Below are 18862 nucleotides of genomic sequence, written 5' to 3' on the forward strand. Positions count from 1 at the left end.
CTTTTTCCCCAAGAGATGACTAAATGAGAGAGGCAGGGAAAAGAAACATCATGGCTTAGAGTTTGCGAGTCTAATTATGCATGTCCGCCCTTTCTCTGTTTATGTAATTTTGCAATTGAAGTACAGGTTGTATTTATGTTCGGATTGAGATAAAACTTTGTACACTTAATTTGCTTAGTCCAAATACGAACCCTACCGATATTCGTGATTTGGTCCAGATTTAAATAAAGCCCTCACTTATATGTGCTACAAATATAAAATATCAGTCCAAATAGGAAAGTTTAATGAATTCCTTTTCAGTACCCCTTCTTGGTAAAGGAGTCCTTACGAACGTTTTGATACTGTACTGAATTATTCCCAAAGTTTAAGAAAAATATTTTCATCTGTATCGGGAAAGGCAATATAGGTGTGTTGGAAAACTTGGTTATTTAAACAAATGAAAATCATCAATCCAAGTCTAAATCTATATTTAAGGTGTGTACAAAAACTGTATAGACGCATTTTATAACAGAAATTAATCGATCCTTCTTATGTCCTAGAAAGTAAAAGTTCTTACAACTAAAGTTTCCCCTCGAAACTGACGAATATTACTTTTATTATTTTTCCCTTTTCATTTTCGTTCAAAGGAGAAACCGACTCAAATTTTCATTTCGTTCTGTACCTGGTCTTCGGTATGGGGAAATAAATCCGAAACAATTGAATGAAATTGCTAGAAATATTGCTGTCATTATTGATTTCAATAGCACAACAAACTCCTGATCCATTAATTGTAACACACATATATTCGCTGTGTTGTGTACGTAGCCTTAAAGGGACGTAAATTGCCACATCATTCTCGCTGATTACTTCATGCCAAAAACACGTAATTCAACAGTCGCCATGTGGTCAACGCCACAGCAACTCCAACACTCCACAAATTTGTCGCTGGTGTTAAAGAGGCCTCGTAGTGCCTTATTTACTTAATTACAACAGTTTCATACTAATGCGGGTGCCAAAAGGAAAACAACACCAAACACCCCGACACATCCACTCCGATATGCGGCCTCTATAAGTCCTACGACATATGTTCCTCTATGTGCACTTAACCACCCAAGTGTATTCAGATGGTGTGGAAAAGGAGGGGAGTGCTCACTCCCTTGAGGGGGATTGAATTTGTACAAAAAAGGTTCGCACTAATTGCTTTCACATTTTGGCAATTTAGCAAAGGGAACAAGTTGTGTTTTCTTTTTTTTTCCATTCTCAATTAAAATCAGAGTCTGTGCACTCAGGAAAGTCTTCTGCTTAACTCAGGATGAATATTTGTATTATGAATATGCTGGTGGCCATTACAGTTACATGGTAACATGCTTTGCCCCCTGCTCCACATTCTGCATTTGCTTGTGTCTGTCTCTCTTTGTGCACATCCATACATGGCTGCCTGGCTGGCTGGCTGGCTGTCTGGCACACTACTCGGATGCCAACAGGCAACAATAAAGAGGTATTAGAAGTTTTAATCCTAATCTGAAAATTTGTATAAAACACTCATCTTCCGCATTTCTAGCTACAAAGTTACAGATCCGAAAATCTCTTTACAACAAGTTGCTCACCTGTAATTTCCGTTTCCGTTGATGCTTACTTTTGCTCACTTCACATCTCTTCTTCTTTTTCACTGCTTTGTTTTGTTCTCGTTACAGTTATGACGGACGTTATAACCGAAAGTTGGTTGTATTACGTGTTAGTGGTCCTGATGCTGATACCGGTCTATATGTTGTTTACTCTCTTGAAGTTTTTCGGTTGGAAATTGTTTGTTAACAATTAATCCCTATCACAGGCAACGGCTCACACACTCCGACACACACATACAACCAGGGCCAGACCTATCAATTACCCACCAACGACCCAGATTCGCCAGTGTATTGTGTGCGTGTGAATGTTTATGTGTGTGTATTGGTTTCTGGCTGGTTATGTGCCATTGGAAAAAGGACATTAATCCGCATACAAAGTAAGTCTAATTAATTTTCTCTTTTAATTAATGCTCCACAATAGAAACACACGAACATCCATATTATACACCCACACGCTCATTAACACCTATTGTCAGTGGCAGTGTCAATTCATGGCCGTCGGTGGGAGGGGAATTTATAATAATAATAGGTAGAGGGATAGAGAGAGAGGGTGATAGCCTGGATTAGTTGTTGGAAAAAATTAACAAAGAACAACAAAAAAAAAAGATTGAATACAGAAAATTTTAAATTTTCAATAACGTTCACGCTTTACACCATTACCGGATGCCCAGAAGGCACTTTAAACTGTGATTTTAGTAAGTCTTTAGCATTGTTCTGGCTAATAACAAAACAAGTTGAAATTAGAAAGAATTGTAAATGTTAAGGTATTAAGGTTTACTTTGAGAGTTGCAAAATTTGTAAAATGTCTTTAAAACCGGAAATATTTTTTTTTGCTAGAGGCACTGCTTAAGTTACCGAATAACAGGAGGTGTAGTTATGTGCGGAAAATATATATTTACGCAACTTTCTACGAAAATTCTGAATTTGAACTTTTGCATTCAATATACCAAATGTCGGGAGTTACAGGGGTTCTATATATTTCTTCCAGAGGGGTAGAATTCAACTATTTGCCTGAAAAATGTCGCTGATCAAAATACCAATCATCGATAACTGCCCTTATACAAGCTCTACGAAATTTTTAACTCAAATCAAATACCAAATACCGAATGTAGACAATTTTCTGCCGAAGGATGTGGTTTTCGTTACGAACTAAATGTAACAATATTTGAAATAAATCTGTTAAAAATTGTACGTAAGTCATCAAAATACCGAATATCGGGAGATACTATTATAGAAAACGTGGACCGATACTGTCCATCTTTTTGACCTGCCTGCAGACCTAAGAACATACGTACAAAATTTTATTCCCTTTACTAAATGCATCGGAAGATAGGTCGGCGGACTATATAGATCTTTCCATACAGCTCCCAAATTTTTGTTCTGACAATATTTTCATACGATGCAGGTCTGTTGATTTGTGCAGTGCCTCTTTGCAGTGCTCTCCAGTTCAGGAGAGGGCATTAAAAGTTAAATTTATTTGCCCCAATAATCGAACCAGTTTTTACAACATGTAAGGTATCTACCTAGAGCCTTTGTAAATTAAAAATAAAAACCCATCGTAAAAGAACATGTATTACTTACCATGGGATTTTCAATGCCTCATTAAAGTCGTGGGTATTCTCTTTTTATACCCTCAGCCATATGGCTACAGAGGGTATATATCATTTGATACGGTCAAAACGTGCCTAGTCGAAATAACGGTTTTGGACCCTAGGTCTCTTTGGACCAAATCCGTTTCAGAACATTTGGAGTCTATCTACCGATGTCCGTCCGTCCGTCCGTCTGTCTGTCTGGCTGGCTGGTGCGCACGATAACTCTCGAAGGGAGTATCTGATTTGACCCAAACTTGGTACATTGCAATATTTTTGTCAAACTTAGATCGAGTTCGGAGATGGGCAATATCGGTCCACTCCTTCTGGTACCTCCCACACAAAATGTCAAATTTTTCAAAGAAAATAATTTATTGCACAGACAGAGAAAGGATAATCCGATACCGACTGATACTTTTTAACTTGTTTTAATTAAGTGAAAAATATCCTATTTAACAAATCCTTGCCATTTCCTCCACATATTTTTGTGTGTCGTCTAAATTCCAGCAAATGGAAGTGAAATTAATTATTGGCGACAAAACTTTGTTTCATTAGACCTAAAAAGATGGCCGACATTTTTATTTGTGACCTTTTTGTTTAATATATGGCCGGGAGACTCTTTGATTAAAGATGGAAATTAAAAAAGTTTTTGTCTCCAATGTTCAGCTCTTCGCTGGACCGAAGAAATGCAAATAAGGACATTTCTTCCGTTTGAAGAAGACATTGTTATTAAAAATTTCAAGTTTTTGTTTTAAACGAGCCTAAGTCAACAACAAATTATTAAATTTATACAGTACAAGTTTTATTGCTCTCAATACCGCAATATAGCTTAGGTATGAAGTGTGGCACTTTGATTTGAAAGCCGCTAACAATTCGACAAAATTGTTTTGTTTAGCTCCCTGTTGCTGGCTTCATCCTTTCTATTTTCCATTCTATTCGTATGGGATAATTATAGGATTGCCATGGCTGGTATTGACCAATACCAGGTCTGGACTTAATTTGATTAAGTAGCAACAACATTCTCCCTTCAGTTCGGCAATAAAGACAACTGCATTATTCCACTAATGCATCTGTGAATTCGGTCCATTGCTAGATAATTGTAAGCCCTCCAGATTTAAATATAATTGTTTTATATTCGTTAAGTTTGTCTTCCGAATATTAATGTCTCTTGCAAAATTACAAAACTCTCTTACATCTCCTGCCTCCCTGTGCCTCTCGCTCTGCGTCTTCATAACGGCAGTCAACCCTTTGTTGCCGTCAAGTGACAACTTTAGTTGTATTCCACATTGCTGCCGGGCTCAAGAAAGGAATTGAGCAGAAATACCAAAAATTGATTCAAATAGAAATGAGAATGGCTTTGTTCGGCATTCGGCATTTGTCGAACACAACTTGTTTAACTTGCTGGCGGCCATTTGGCAATGGAAGCTCCAGCCATTAATAAATAAAGAATAGACAAGAATGCTTCAATTCAAATGCAAATGATTTCCAACGCATTTCACAACGACAAATATGCAAATATTTCCAAAACTGAAATTCATCTGTCCGCCTGACTGTCCGCCTGTCGGTGGATCTGTCGCTTTGTGTCAACAGATTTTCAGCGATTCGTCACTCGCCAGTAGGACAGCAGTTGCCACAACCCTCTCCAAATAGTATTTGAAATTATTATAATTGACGTTTCCCAGTTTCCGCGCCGACTTCACCTTCCTCCTCTTCCTCCACCTTGTCACACTTAATGAAATTGGATTAAAAGGAAACCAAAACACTTTATTTTGTATGCAAAATGGAGAAAGGATTCGATTTTCATCATGGCAAATGGAAATTTGATGTTTGGACGGTCGTGCTGTGTCACGGTGAACTAGACGGCAATGCCCAAACAAAACACCAACAATCACCCAAATAAATGCTATAAATGGAATTCAGTTTATTTTTTTGCTTTGCTTTGTTCGGCTTTGCCATTATCATTTTCCAAATACTTTTCCCAATAGCTTCATTTGGTTTATCTCCGTTTACCATCGATAACATTTTCTGCTGCCAAAGGAAGGGAAAGGAAATCAGGTCATTTTTATGCGTGTGTGAATATGTTTGCCTTAAATTAATCTACCGTCTGGCCGAGCCTTCATATCACCCTTATGCATGGGTGCAGGAAAACACCCATAATTTAAATTTGATAAGAATCATGCAAGCTTGCTTTGGCTGGCAGCCAAGGGACGTATTCTCCAATAGTAAGAACCTAGTCGTTATATATATTAAAAGATTCGGGACGAAGTAAAAGCCAAAATCGATTATGTATTTGTTGCGTAACGGACATTGAATCCTTTTTAGGTCAATCGAAGCGTAACAATAACATTTTCATGCCACTAAATAATAGAGGGTATTTCAAGTTTCCATTCCGCTTTTAATTCGTCAAAATAATATGATATGTAGGCCTATGTAGCGTTTCCAAGATTTCGATTCGTTGTTATTTCGGAAAGCGTTTCTTGTGAAACTCTTGTTCAGCAAGGTAAATTTCCGGTTCAAATCGCGACAAAGACAAAATGGAGTGCATAGTTAAGGTACAATTATGAATCCTGATTCCCAACCAAATGAGAAGTACTTTTGTTATTTAGTGTTCTCGCCTCTCAAAAATATTATGGAAATTTACAATTTTATTCCGATTTGGGCACAAATCGTGTTTTTGCAAGTATAGAAAAGTTCAGTCCGGCCTGCTCTAGTTAACGCTGCCACATAAAATGTTAAAAAACGTTGTTTATAAGAGTTAAGAATGTTCAAGTTTTTTATACCCTCAGCCATATGGCTACAGGAGGTTTATATCCAAAATTGAAATAACGGTAACCTAGGGTCAACCTTTAGACGAATTCGTTTCAGGACAAAGGGTCAACGTTTTCATACAATTTTAAATAATTATCCGATGTTTATTTTAACCTACATTAGATAATTTAGTGCAACTATGGTTCTTATCAGTCCACTCCTTCGGTGCCGGCGCCATAAAGAATCAACATAATTTTGAATAATTACAATGCAAGTCGGACAATATTTAAATAAACGGATATATGTTGAGGGTATACATTTGTTGGCAAAACACTATATAACTATGTACTTCAAAAGTTTAGGAATTTTGAATTAATGATTCTTAAATATCTTGCCAAAAAAGGCTCCACATAGGTCCTTAGCTTATCTCTAGTCTCTGCAGTTTTCAAAGTAATTATGCGCAATTAGTTATTCGGGTTCCCCATAAAACTATCTGTCGATGCAGTTTGGGACTGCAGGACTTTGGACTAAAAACTTAATGAGAAAGCTTATGATAGTACCTTCCTTATGGTGTCGAAGCTGAGGCTCGACCCGTAACCCATGTGGTAACCGGTAAATACATAAAGAATGTAATCTAAAAAAACATAGTCCCAACTATGCGCTGCATGCTTTTGCAGAAACACAAAAAAAATCCAATAAATCAAAACAAGTTTGACAACATAGGACAGAATTTATTCACCATGAGTGTTGCTCAAACATTGTTAAAAATGTGTTATAACAAATTATTTATATAATTATACAGTATTGTCGCCTATATGATGTTGGTATAGGTAGTAACGTACAACTACCTTGCATTTTTTTTTTTTTTGGCTTAGAAAATGTCTTTCCATAATGTTTTGGTATATTTTGTACGTAGTTCGAAACAGTTTTTTTTCTTATTGCCAATTTTTTTTGTTTCGAATTAAATAAACGACACAAAACTTATTTGAGTGTGAAAAGTTTATAAACAAACCATCCAGTATAGGCCTCCATATCCCAGTGTTCGTGTGTTTGTAAATGTTCAATTATGCGTGTATGCTCCTTTGTGCGGGGGGGTGAGAAGTTTACCCAATAAATGTGAGAATTGAACCGTGAAACTAACCATGTTTGTGATCTTTGACCCTAACAAGAGAAATTCTCCAAACAACCATTACCATTTTACTTTTCATTCTTTAATTTAAAAGATATGAGCGACCGCAATCAATGCTACAGCCTGTCATGCCTTGTTGCTTCTGCTAACGAGGATGTGGTGCCGCACCATTATTGTGTGCTTCATTATTGGAAATGGGTTCCTGGATGGCAACATTAGCACCAACACATACACACCGACTCAACCATAATTTTCCAACACACAACAGACTCCTATTTCGAACGCCAATTGGAATGTATGTCAGATTTGACACATCATACGAATGGGGAGGCACACACACACGCACGGACACATGCAATCACTTGGTTTGTTTAATTGTATCATCACATCTGAATAAGTCCCTCGATACAAATTATCTGCTAGGGAATACCCTACCCAGGCGATGGCTTCGAATGACTTGGTTCTGTTCGAAATCACGCAATGTGTTGGTGCTCCGTTCGTCGTCTGGCCGTTCAGATCAAATCTTATTTCCAATAATTTCTGCCGGCGCATTGAGCCATCTTGGCAAATGCACATAATGTTGTATAATCTTGGAAATGTTGATGTGAAATGTGACGCAAGGCTAATTTGTCCGTATCCACAGAGTATCCTTTGAATGGGCTCCGAATGGAGTGGGTATCAAGAAGTGGATGGTGTTTTGTTGGCAGCGTTCATTTGCAAAAAGGGGATTAGGAATATCTGTGGCACTGATACTGAACAGTGTTGCAAAAACCATTCAAGATTCAAAATTGGCATGTATCCTTTTTTGAGTTTCGGAACAAAACCAGATTGATAATTGGAGGTTTTTAAGAAGGACATTGTGTGCTTACCCTCAGTGTGTAGGTGATGTTACACATCTCATGTTGGTCTTCATAAAGCAAATATATATTCTTGCTAATGACTCAATTTACATACGGTAATAATACAGCATTTTTGTAGATTCAAAATGGGGGATGGACTATATCGGGCCACATTTAGCTGAATTATTTTTGCTGAATTAAGAAGGCCATGTTTTATGTCTATTTAAGAATCGACCCTTATTTTTAACCGATTTCTCTTCTTTTTGTCCAGAGGTACTAAACAACGGAACGTTGGGTAATAAAGTAATATTTTCAAACTATTTTCGATTGCCAATGTTGTACGTTATTTTGATCTGAAAGATCCACTCCAATTGAGGGCACATAACATAAATAGTCGGGGAGATAGTGAGACAGCGAAACACGTGTTTTCTCTTTTTTTGGTTCTCTATCATGTTGCTGTATCAGAATATAGCTAATAACCTTTTGGATAAAAAAATGACACTGATGTTTATTACAAACTTCTTTAATTTCTCCCATTTTCGACATGCCTCGATTTGGGTCCCACTTGAATGAGTCCTTTACCGTCTGAGTAGCAAGGCTTTTGATGTGCTTCCTCTTCTTTACAATTCTAAAATGTCTTAATGAGTTGAAGTTGTGTTTTCTTCTCGTTTGCATAACTTAATTTAGATTTTGAATTTTCACGACTAAACTGATTAACATTTAATTTTATTTATTTATTTAAAGATTCATATACAGCAATACAGCCGTCTCAAGGGCCAAGTAATCATATATGATGTTAAAAGCGAAAAAAAATTATTTAAAACATAACAAATTCAATTTAACATAATTTCAGGAGTAAGTGCGATGTTAATTACTCATATGACATTAACATCGCACTTACTCCTGAAATTATGTTAAATTGAATTTGTTATATTTTAAATAATTTTTTTTCACTTTTAACATCATATTTGATTACTTGGCCCTTGAGACGGCTGTATAGCTGTATATGAATCTTTAAATAAATAAATAAAATTAAATGTTAATCAGTTTAGTCGTGAAAATTCAAAATCTAAATTAAGTTATGCAAACGAGAAGAAAACACAACTTCAACTCATTAAGACATTTTAGAATTGTAAAGAAGAGGAAGCACATCAAAAGCCTTGCTACTCAGACGGTAAAGGACTCATTCAAGTGGGACCCAAATCGAGGCATGTCGAAAATGGGAGAAATTAAAGAAGTTTGTAATAAACATCAGTGATTGTTTGCAGACTCAATAAAATAACAAAAAAAGTTTTAAATTTTTAAAAGAAATATGATCGAAAATTCGGCTTGCAAGTCTTTTAACCCATTCGCTGCCAAGCCTAAGTTATTTATTCCCATCCTTATTTTGAGTGTTATTAGTTATAAAAACCATGCAATTTCTTGGTTAGGCAGTGATAAGTAACTAAGGATGAGTATTGCCATTATGAAGGCAGAGGGACTCGATATTCTTTTTCGAAAAACAAGTAGTAAATCACGCAGACAGATCATTCTCTATAAGAAATAAAGTATTACTTTTGTAAAAAAAAGTATTTATAGCATTTTCCAGTTTTTTTCTAGATATTATCTTTTCAGCTCAACTGGTAAAGCTAAAGCAGGCCATAATTTGAACCGTGTTTTGGCTTAACCCCCTTATAGCCCCAATGATATTAAATCGACTCACACTGAAACAAAATATTACGAACATTTTACATTTCTTTTAGGCTAGAAATGTTAGATAATGAACTCCATTATGCTCTTTTCTGGGTCTACTATGTAACTATAACAGGGTGAGATGAAAAAACTGCAACCAACTTCAGTTATTTCTACGCCACTCGTCCGACAGCTGTCAATATTATTCCATTAAAACCTCATATATTGTTTACAAGCCTACAAAAGCATTTTGGTAAACATTTTCCAGAAAAAATTAATTCGTTTGGCCGAAAGTGGTGAACTGCCGAATTTAGTTTTCTTCGATGAGAAAACATTCGTTGTCCAGCAGTTTGTAAACAAACAAAATGATCGTGTTTACTTGCCAACTTATCTCACCCGGTATATCACTTCATGTCTCGAGTTTCTTATGAAATACATTTTCTTTATGGAATTTATGGAAAATTCACAGATCATTCCATTCACAATGTGGTAAAACATTTTATCTTATTAACAGTTTATTTTAAATTTTCTTCTTTAGAAAGGGAAACATAAATAAGCCACGAAGTCGTACAATTGTCTGATTTGTTGAGAATTTTCCGTTTGTAGTTTAAAAAGTTTTTGTAATATCTTTTAGAGTGAAAAGCAGATGTTTAAAAAAGTCTGAGATTGGCCTCATTCATAGATCTTGAAGTCATTTCTGATATGACCTCGACGTGACTATTTTTTTTTGTTTCAGAATGTCCGTACATTTCTTAACATTTGGAAATTGATTCGAAATAAAATAAAAAGAAAAGTTTTTCATTATTTCAAAACTGAAAAAAGTCGTACAAAATCCAACTATCTTTCGATTATAAAAATGTTGAAAAGCTTAGCCTTTCCATCAGACTCACTTCCCCATTCAACATTTTCCATATTCTAACAAAATTTTTAATTATTTAAAATTATAATCAGTAAATTTACTCTTTTGGTTATGGGTCCTGCATACCCAAAGCATGTGCTTCAGCATGTATCATGTCGTTATCTTATGGGTTGCGTAAATCGATTTCCTATAAAACTAACGTTTACACCAGCAGCTTTCTTGTGGCCAAAGTAGTAACTTTCAGTTGTAATGAGGGGATTTATAAAATTATTCTAGTCCTGGAACTATCTATTTATGCGTCTGTGTGTGAGTGCCGAGGAATGGGGACAGACCGGCGGGCGAGGGTAAACATGCCATGTTTGCTTACAACAGTTTAATGGGCATTTAAGTTGCAACATTTTTGCGACCATAGGTAAATAAACTCTGTATGGAATACCAACACAAACAACAACAACTACTACTGCTATCAGCACCACCCAGACAAACTTCATGAACTTCAATCAGGCCGGTGCCGGCGAATCACAGCTCTGGCCCTCTCATGCACAAGAAAAGAAGTGTGGGCTACATGTGTCCATTGAAGCGTAACTTTACTCGGAATAGTTCCTAACTTTTCATATAGTTAAGTACAAATATGTGTGCCGCATGCCAGTCAGACAGACAGACAGAAAGACAGGCAAACAGCCTGGATGGTGGTGTGGTGATTGGAGATTGGATAGTTGGACTGGTGTGTGACAGCCTTTCTATGCCACCCACTTTTAGGCCCAGCCACAAACCCAGCGACGACGAGTATCTGCTGTGAATGCACTCCATGGTAACCGATATGAAATCAATAGTCTTGTTTTGTTTACCGTTATATCCGATTCAGTGAATTTTCACAATGATTCGATTTTGAACAAAATTGCTATTTTTCTATTTGGCCTATTTGAATGGCGGGGCAGAAAGGAGGCTTTTTTGTTTACCGCCGCGACATCGCAACCACGCAATTGAACTGCTCCTCCTCCAAATATATTGGGCTGGGTGTCAACTGCAAACGGGGTTTGTCTTCTCGAATGGAAGCGATTATCGAATTTGCGTCAAAGGCACGTATTTTTTTCGAGTATTTTCCGTATGAGAGAAATGTGGATGGTTCTTAATTTGAAAAATGCGTAGAGAGGAACGAAGAAACTAAAGTTTCAAATTTTCAAAATTCTTTTCGAAATAAGAATTTTAATATTTTTAATGGTCGTGTAAAGATTATCACTCAACATTTTTATTGCTTTAAGTAATTGTCTTTTCTGTTCCAAAGTTAGATGTGAAGCGTGACTCTAAATAATTTAAAGTTATTAAAAAACTGGTGATACTAACCTTAACAGCAATCGTTTAACAATAAACACGATGAGTTAATAAGGTCATACACGATTGGGTGAGACTACCGATAGTGTTGAGTGCCAAAGTTATTAAAAAATACATTATTTTTTGGAAATAGTAAATACGAGAATAATGCTTCATAAACCGCACCAAACATTGCGCAATGGAAGCGTTTTGTCAATTCGAAATTTTGCTCTGACATTGTTATTACCCCTAGGATGTTTGAAATTGAAATTGGGAATTATTTGTCAATGTTTAAAATGATGGCCATTTAAGGGTTTTTTTTTTCTGATTTTTGGTACTTTGAATGTGTCAATCATAAATTTGAATGAATGAATATGATGAATAATATCGGACAGAATTTCAAGCGGATAGAATCTCCCTACCCAAAAATTGCCTAGTTTGGATCAATATCTTATATAGCCCCCAAAACAGTATCTCCTTAATTTCGATATTTTGAAGGTCACAAACACAGTTGACATTTTATTTTCCTAGTGGATAACAACTTTGCAAATTGACAATAAAAAACCACTTAGTCCCCCTTTAGCGCCTTTTGTGGTTAGACTCTCAAAAACAACGGTTAATTGAAAAAAAAAATATATATTCCCTTTTTTATGTTCATATAATATTTTTTAATTTTATTAAATGAAAATTTTTTTATTTTAAGAAAAAAAAATGTTGTTTTCGTCGAAAACCATGACTATGCTTTAGACAGAAAACTCTCTTATTTTTATTAATCTGTTGTTGTTATTTGGTGGGTAATATTGGATACAAAACTATTACACCTCAAACAATAAAAAATTCAATTTTCTTTAAAAATGTTAAAAACTGTTCAATTTATATATTGTGTAAAACGGAAATAAAACAATGACTCTAAGCGTTTCTAGTAAAGTAGAATCAAAGACATAGAAGTATAAAGATGGGACAAGACAGAGTCAAGATATGGCAACCCTGTGAAAATACCTCTGTAGTTATGATATCGTAACAACATAGTTAGAAATGTTATGCGATTTAAACCGCTTAGGCAATATGCAATTAATTTGGAAAGTCTATGGAATAGAATTTTGAAACCCAATTTTTGGATTTTTCAAACTTTTGTTTGTCATTTTTTTCTATAAATATATTTTTTTATATTAACATGGTCCTGCCATAAGCTGTTACCCAGACAGTATAGACACAAACCATTTGCTCAGAATGCATTTTGTCTAGTCTTTACCATTTTAGGTCTTTGGTAGAATTGCGTTGTGTTCAACAATCATGTAAAAATAGTTATTCCAAATAACGAATGTCATATTTTTAATAAATCTGCCTTTTTTAGTGATTTTACCCTTCTTGTTGGAAGCCCCAAAGTACCTCATCATCACATTACAAATCAATTTAAAGGGAACGAAGGTCTTTTTAGACAGATCCTCTTAAAAGTAAACAGCAGGTCTTGTTTTTCATCTAATTATTCCTGAATACTGAGCTGTGTTGCTTGAAATTTGAAACAAAACTAATAATAATATATTTCATTTTGAGCCATATACCTTTAATATAAATTTTTTTCTCTCTCTCTTCAGATTCCCTGAAATAAATTGGAAATTAACTCAACAAAAACTATTCGAAATCCCGACCGCATCAAGACACCACAGGACCTGTAAGGAACTCTGTTTCACCACTTCCATTAACAATTTTACGCCATAATCATTCCCTAAATCCCCCAAGAAGATATCGAAAACATTTTCATCGAATTTGTAAGAAGCTAGTAAAGCGTTGTGAATCTCCGTTCTGCAAACGACTTCAGGGAATTTGTAAATGATATATGGCATGTTGTGGCTTGTCCTTGAAGAACGTATTCTATTGACATTACAACATTAGTGTTGCGAACATTAAATCGATGCCGAAAAAAGGGCATCACCATCAACCATCCATCCGCAGCATCTGAAATTGAATTAAAGCATTGAAAATTATTGCATTATCAACATTGTGACGACCTAGCCGCTTTCATATAATCCATGTTGTTGCCATCGCCGCTGATGCTGTTGCTACCATTTCAAGCGATATCGTTATTGTTGTTGTTGCTATCATAGCTAAATGTACAAAGCCTAGTTATAGTTGTAGTTCGTAGTGTTAACGCCGGCCGGCCACCTTAACCAGAGTGTAGTTTTGATTTGTGGCTTGCGGAAAAGTAAACGCCAACCACGCGCCAACAACATACACCGACCCAAGACACACACACCCACACCTACAAACAAAATAAATAATCATGCGCCTGCCTTATCGTAATAAGAAGACGACCCTGTGGGTCATGCTTGGAATTGTCGTTGTCACAATGTTTCTATTCAAATTTACGGAATTACGTCCCATCTGTTTCTTCAGAGATGAAGCAGTACCTGGCTCTGGTCTGTCCGGGCAACAGTCATCGGCCATGATGAGAGGAGATGCGGTAAGTGGTGCTTCAGCTGTAATCTCATTATGTTTATTTTATATGACGTTTGTGTATTTATTTGTTATTTCAGTAGCGATGCTATTCGAAGCGAGTAGTTTTAGAGACGAGGTAAACTCCTTGTGAATCTAGGATAAAGCATCTGACAGTATAAAGCAATAGCGCTTTGGATTTTGAAAAATACGGGGGGATTTTGTCCCCTTTCTAGTGATGGAATAGAATTCCTCCCGAATGGAATGGATGGAAATAGTATATAAGTCCTCAATCATTTAGTCAACAGTCAATAGAGTCTGAAATACAAATAATTATAGAGTTAGTTCAGCACAGCTTGCTAATTTAAAAACTCAAAACTTATGACAGTGTTGATTTGCATTCTGCATTTTGTATTGGTGCACAAGTGGTGAATTGAAAAATGTTTTTTTTTTTAATTTTAATGAGTTTTACTTTTCTGGATAAATCAACAAGTATTAAGACTAAAACAATTCTCGTAGCTTAATTTTACCGGAAAATAACACAATTTCCCGACGTTGACGAATAACCAAAGTGGGGAGACTGCATGGAAAATAAATCGCACAAAAACTACCATAGCTGCGTTATTGGGGCGGGGCTAAAACGAAAGGTCTCGCAGAATACTTTCTGAATGTGTACGCCTTATATTCCCAAATGATATCAGATAGTCGATTTTTTGCTCAGAAAGAACTCCTGGAGACCTTTCAGCACTTGCTCTGCGGTATTTGGGCCCATTCTCGAAGTGGTCGACACTTTGGTATTTTTTAGTGCAAATATTTTCGCGATAATATTTGGCATTTATTCTGGTGCCATTGTCGATTAGTACGAACGGAGAGAGACCATCGGCTGATATGGCGGCCCACACCATCACCATGGCCGGCGCTTGAGTTTTGGTATTTTCTCATCGGAGAAAACCAAATTCGGCAGTTCACCACTTACGGCCAAGTGAATCAACTCTTTGCTCTTTTGAGTCTATTTTCTTTCTGTTGCGGTGTAAATTCTTGCACGAGCGATGGTACGAGATACAAAAGATTTATTCACATTTAAATGCTGGAGTGCTCTAGCGATAGCCACTTGTGGTTTTTCAGCCAAATATAAAGAAATCACACTATTACGAAATCTGAAAAGTTCTCAAGAAAATGGTGTTGTACGCTTGTAAACAATATGATGAGCTGTCACTTGAATAAATTTAACAGCTGTCGGACGAGTGGCTTAGAAATGCAGTCTGAAGTTGATTGCAGTATTTTCATCTCACCCAGTATATATTCATGATAAGCTTAATATTCTAAGTCGATTTTAAATCACGATATAGGCCACAATAGTTGACGTAGAGCAATTCTTCACAACAATTTGTGTTTTGCCTAGGTTGGTTGGTATTGACAATGAAATATATTAGGCCACGGTACCTCCCTCCCGATATTCGGTATTTGGATTTTCGCCACAATTTTTCACGGATTTCTATAAAATTTGTATTGCTAGGTCATAATGGGTTCTAGCAGCGACGGCGGAACATTGTATGTATAGGTCTACATTTTCGTATAGCCACCATTTAACAGTACCTCTCGATATTGGGTTTTTAATTATTGTTGCCATTAGGTCCATGTTTTCATATAGGTCCATGTTATCCTAGTTACATTTATCCAAGATTTTTTCAAATTTGGCATTTAAGACTCGTAATAGATAACAGTTTTTGTAATATAAAGTGATCTATAGGCACCCGTTTTGGTATGGCCCCATATAACATTATCTAAACGGTCTACCTGGTATATGAAGTTTAAACTGGAACACGCTGAATTCAACATTTTTGATAAAAAATATTTTCTTTGCCCAAAGGTGGAGAGTATTAATTTTTTTTGTCTCTTTTTCCTGTAAAATTAATTTAGATTTGTTTTTGATTTATCAAAATAAAAGTAAAAATCATTATAATTAAAAATAGTATTTTTAATTAACCCCTTGTGCAAAAACACAAAGTGCAAGTGATTTATGCCTTTGCTGTTATATTTGAAAATGTATGTTCACGGGCATCAAATCACTATGAAACAACTTTAAAGTGTAGCAAAAGAATCAGTCCATATAAATCTCTTCCACATTTGAACATAATCACATATCCAAATTAAATTCAAGTCGACTCTGTATCGCTATTTGAAATTTGTAAGCCCTTTTGGATTAATTATTCTCTAATTTGGAAGGATTGATGGCAACTTCAAAAAATTTACCACGCTCGGTTTTTTATAGTCGCCTTCATCGCAAGGAAAAATTTGATGATTGGGAGAAGTACAGTCACATTTCCATTTACAGCGCCAATGTATACCCCACTGTGTCTTCGTCGTGTGTGTGTGGGGTGCGCAACTTTACCAAAAACTGAAATATAATAGCAGTCCACGTCAGAATATGAAGTAAAGTCAATGAAATAGTAAATTACATTAATCGCAGTAATGTCATGATTAGGGTGATTTAGGGCACAAAACAGTACATCAGTACAGATCCGAGACCTTGGAGTTATAAATGTATTGTATGGGGGCAGCGTTCAAGAAAAAAAAGGACGAGGGTGATTAACGCAAATGTGACTCGTACGTACCAAATTAACTTTGCCGAGAGTACCGAAGTTATAAGGAACTATTCCCAGCTTTAGATCTCTTGTCTCTTCTTCTGTAATTCATCAGTTCGAAATAAATTTTATTTTTTTCATATAATAATTTTAATCTTCTGCAAATATGGCAGATATCAAAAAACTCACCAAATATTAAAAAAAAACAAGCAAAAAAGCTGTAAGTTCGGCCGGAACTTTAAATACCCTCCACCATATGGAACGAATTTGGCAGTTTTTAAAAACAATAAAATCCATTAAAAATTCTGTTAAAATCTTAAAAAAACCGAATGTAGCTGTTACATTAGTGTCTATACGGTGACATGGACCTGTATAGGTAACTTTTGTCATAAGCCATTACAATATTCAAATGCGAAACTTAAAAAAAATCTGTGAATAACGTAGCTAAAATCATCAAAATACCGAATATCGGGAGGTACCGTTATATGGGGCTATGCGAAGACGTGGACCTGCACTGAAAATTTTCTGTCTTAGGCCGTAGTATCCATTACGAACTTCAAATACCAAATTTGAAAGAATTCCGGTGAATAATGTCGCTAAAATCATCAAAATACCGAATATCGGGGTTTACCGTTATATGGGGGCTATATCAAAACGTGGACCTACATGGGCCATTTTCAATACCAAAAGTCCTGCAGACATAATATATATTTGAGTAAAATTTTGTCAATCTACTACAATTCGTTCGGAAGCTAGAGTGATTTCCACAGACGGACTTCGCTAAATCTACATAGAATTTTATGCTGATCAAAAATATATATACTCTGTGGGGACTGTGGACGGTGTCTATGTAGACCTTTGAATTCCAATTCGTATATTAAAAATTAATAAATACTTTTTTTAACTAGCCTGTTCCCCGGTGATTTTGCATGAATCCAATCCGATCTTCAGAGTTGTTATCCGAATTCATCCTATTTAAATTATCATCTGTGCTTTTAAGCAAAATTGCCTTTGTCCCTCATAATCTTTAGACACTTCCTTCACTTTGGTTAAATTCTCTTGCATTTCTAATCCGTAATTCAGATACGCTCAGGCATTACATTAGCATTTACTTGTGCAAACGCCATAGGATTTCGGTGTAGAAGCGGGTACTTTCCTGAGCATAGCTGTCTTGTAAGAGAAAAACACAGGCAATCATCTTAACGTTAGCTGCATTACGAACTCCTCTTCGTAGGAACTGAAGCAAAAGAGAGCCACACAAAATCATCATATGACACTTTTTGATTAAATTTGTCCACCGAGCTGCTTGTCCTACGACTTGATGGTTCCCACAAAGCAATTTGACAAAACATCAAATTAAACGTTTCGTTGTGTTTGTCTGTGTGTGTGTGTGAATGTTTCTTGACTTCCCTGCCCATTGGCCGTTGCGTAGTTGTGCAGCTTCTAGAGGATTATCCATCTAAGGTTACCTTGCTGCTTGCCGACCTTTGTACCCTGCCACTCTACTGAGTCGCATCGCCAAACATTACCCAATTTAAGTAGTCGAGTAGTGTTAGTATTCTACAGAATAAAGTGGTGCTTGGGGAGTTGGGAAAAAAGTAAATCTGGAAATACCAAAGATTTCTACAGCAAGTCTTCCAAGGATAGGAATGTGTGTGTGTGGATATGTAAGTGTGCCTTAAAAAAAAAAGAAATCGCATTTCCCTGTTGAAAATTCATGGAGCGTCAAGGGTGCGCTATGTGGTGGACTAGTGGCTGACTGAGATTCAATTTGTTGCACATAGAGTCTGGAAGGAAAGGGGGAAGGGGGAAGATGCCACTGAAGTGCTTGTGTTAACGTCTCTTTGCTTTAACTTCACTTTTTGTTTGTCTTGCACTGACTGCTGCTAGTCGGTCACCTTGCTGTGACACTATTTTGTTTCCTAATGTCAGATATCTTTTAATATTTCCACTTGAAGTTTAAATTCCATTTTAAGGCAAAAATGGATGGAGTTGGGTGGAATGGATGTGGCTCTTCCTAAGAGGAATGAGAAAAGAAGGAGAGCTTGCGAAATGCCAAAAAAGATGTGTCGCCAAAAATGTCACTTTAGTAAA

General features: G+C 36.1%; 2 protein-coding genes across 3 annotated transcripts in view; both read left to right on the forward strand.

Moving 5' to 3' along the window:
• Nucleotides 1-1675: 1675 nt before the first annotated feature.
• Nucleotides 1676-14009, forward strand: LOC109614121 (uncharacterized). Its single transcript, XM_059121575.1, has 2 exons — nt 1676-1981; nt 13346-14009. The coding sequence occupies exon 1, from the start codon at nt 1676-1678 to the stop codon at nt 1796-1798; it is 123 nt and encodes a 40-aa protein (XP_058977558.1). The 3' UTR covers nt 1799-1981; nt 13346-14009.
• A 22-nt stretch (nt 14010-14031) lies between these two features.
• The window catches only part of LOC101893374 (protein-tyrosine sulfotransferase), a 38224-nt gene continuing 33393 nt past the window's right edge, over nt 14032-18862 (forward strand). For both annotated transcript variants that reach the window (XM_011295239.3, XM_059121574.1), the window contains exon 1: nt 14032-14211. In XM_011295239.3, coding sequence (XP_011293541.2) covers nt 14032-14211 — 180 coding nt within the window. The remainder of the gene's footprint in view (nt 14212-18862) is intronic.

Source organism: Musca domestica, unplaced genomic scaffold, assembly GCF_030504385.1.
Source record: "Musca domestica strain aabys unplaced genomic scaffold, Musca_domestica.polishedcontigs.V.1.1 2, whole genome shotgun sequence".
NCBI lineage: Eukaryota > Metazoa > Arthropoda > Insecta > Diptera > Muscidae > Musca > Musca domestica.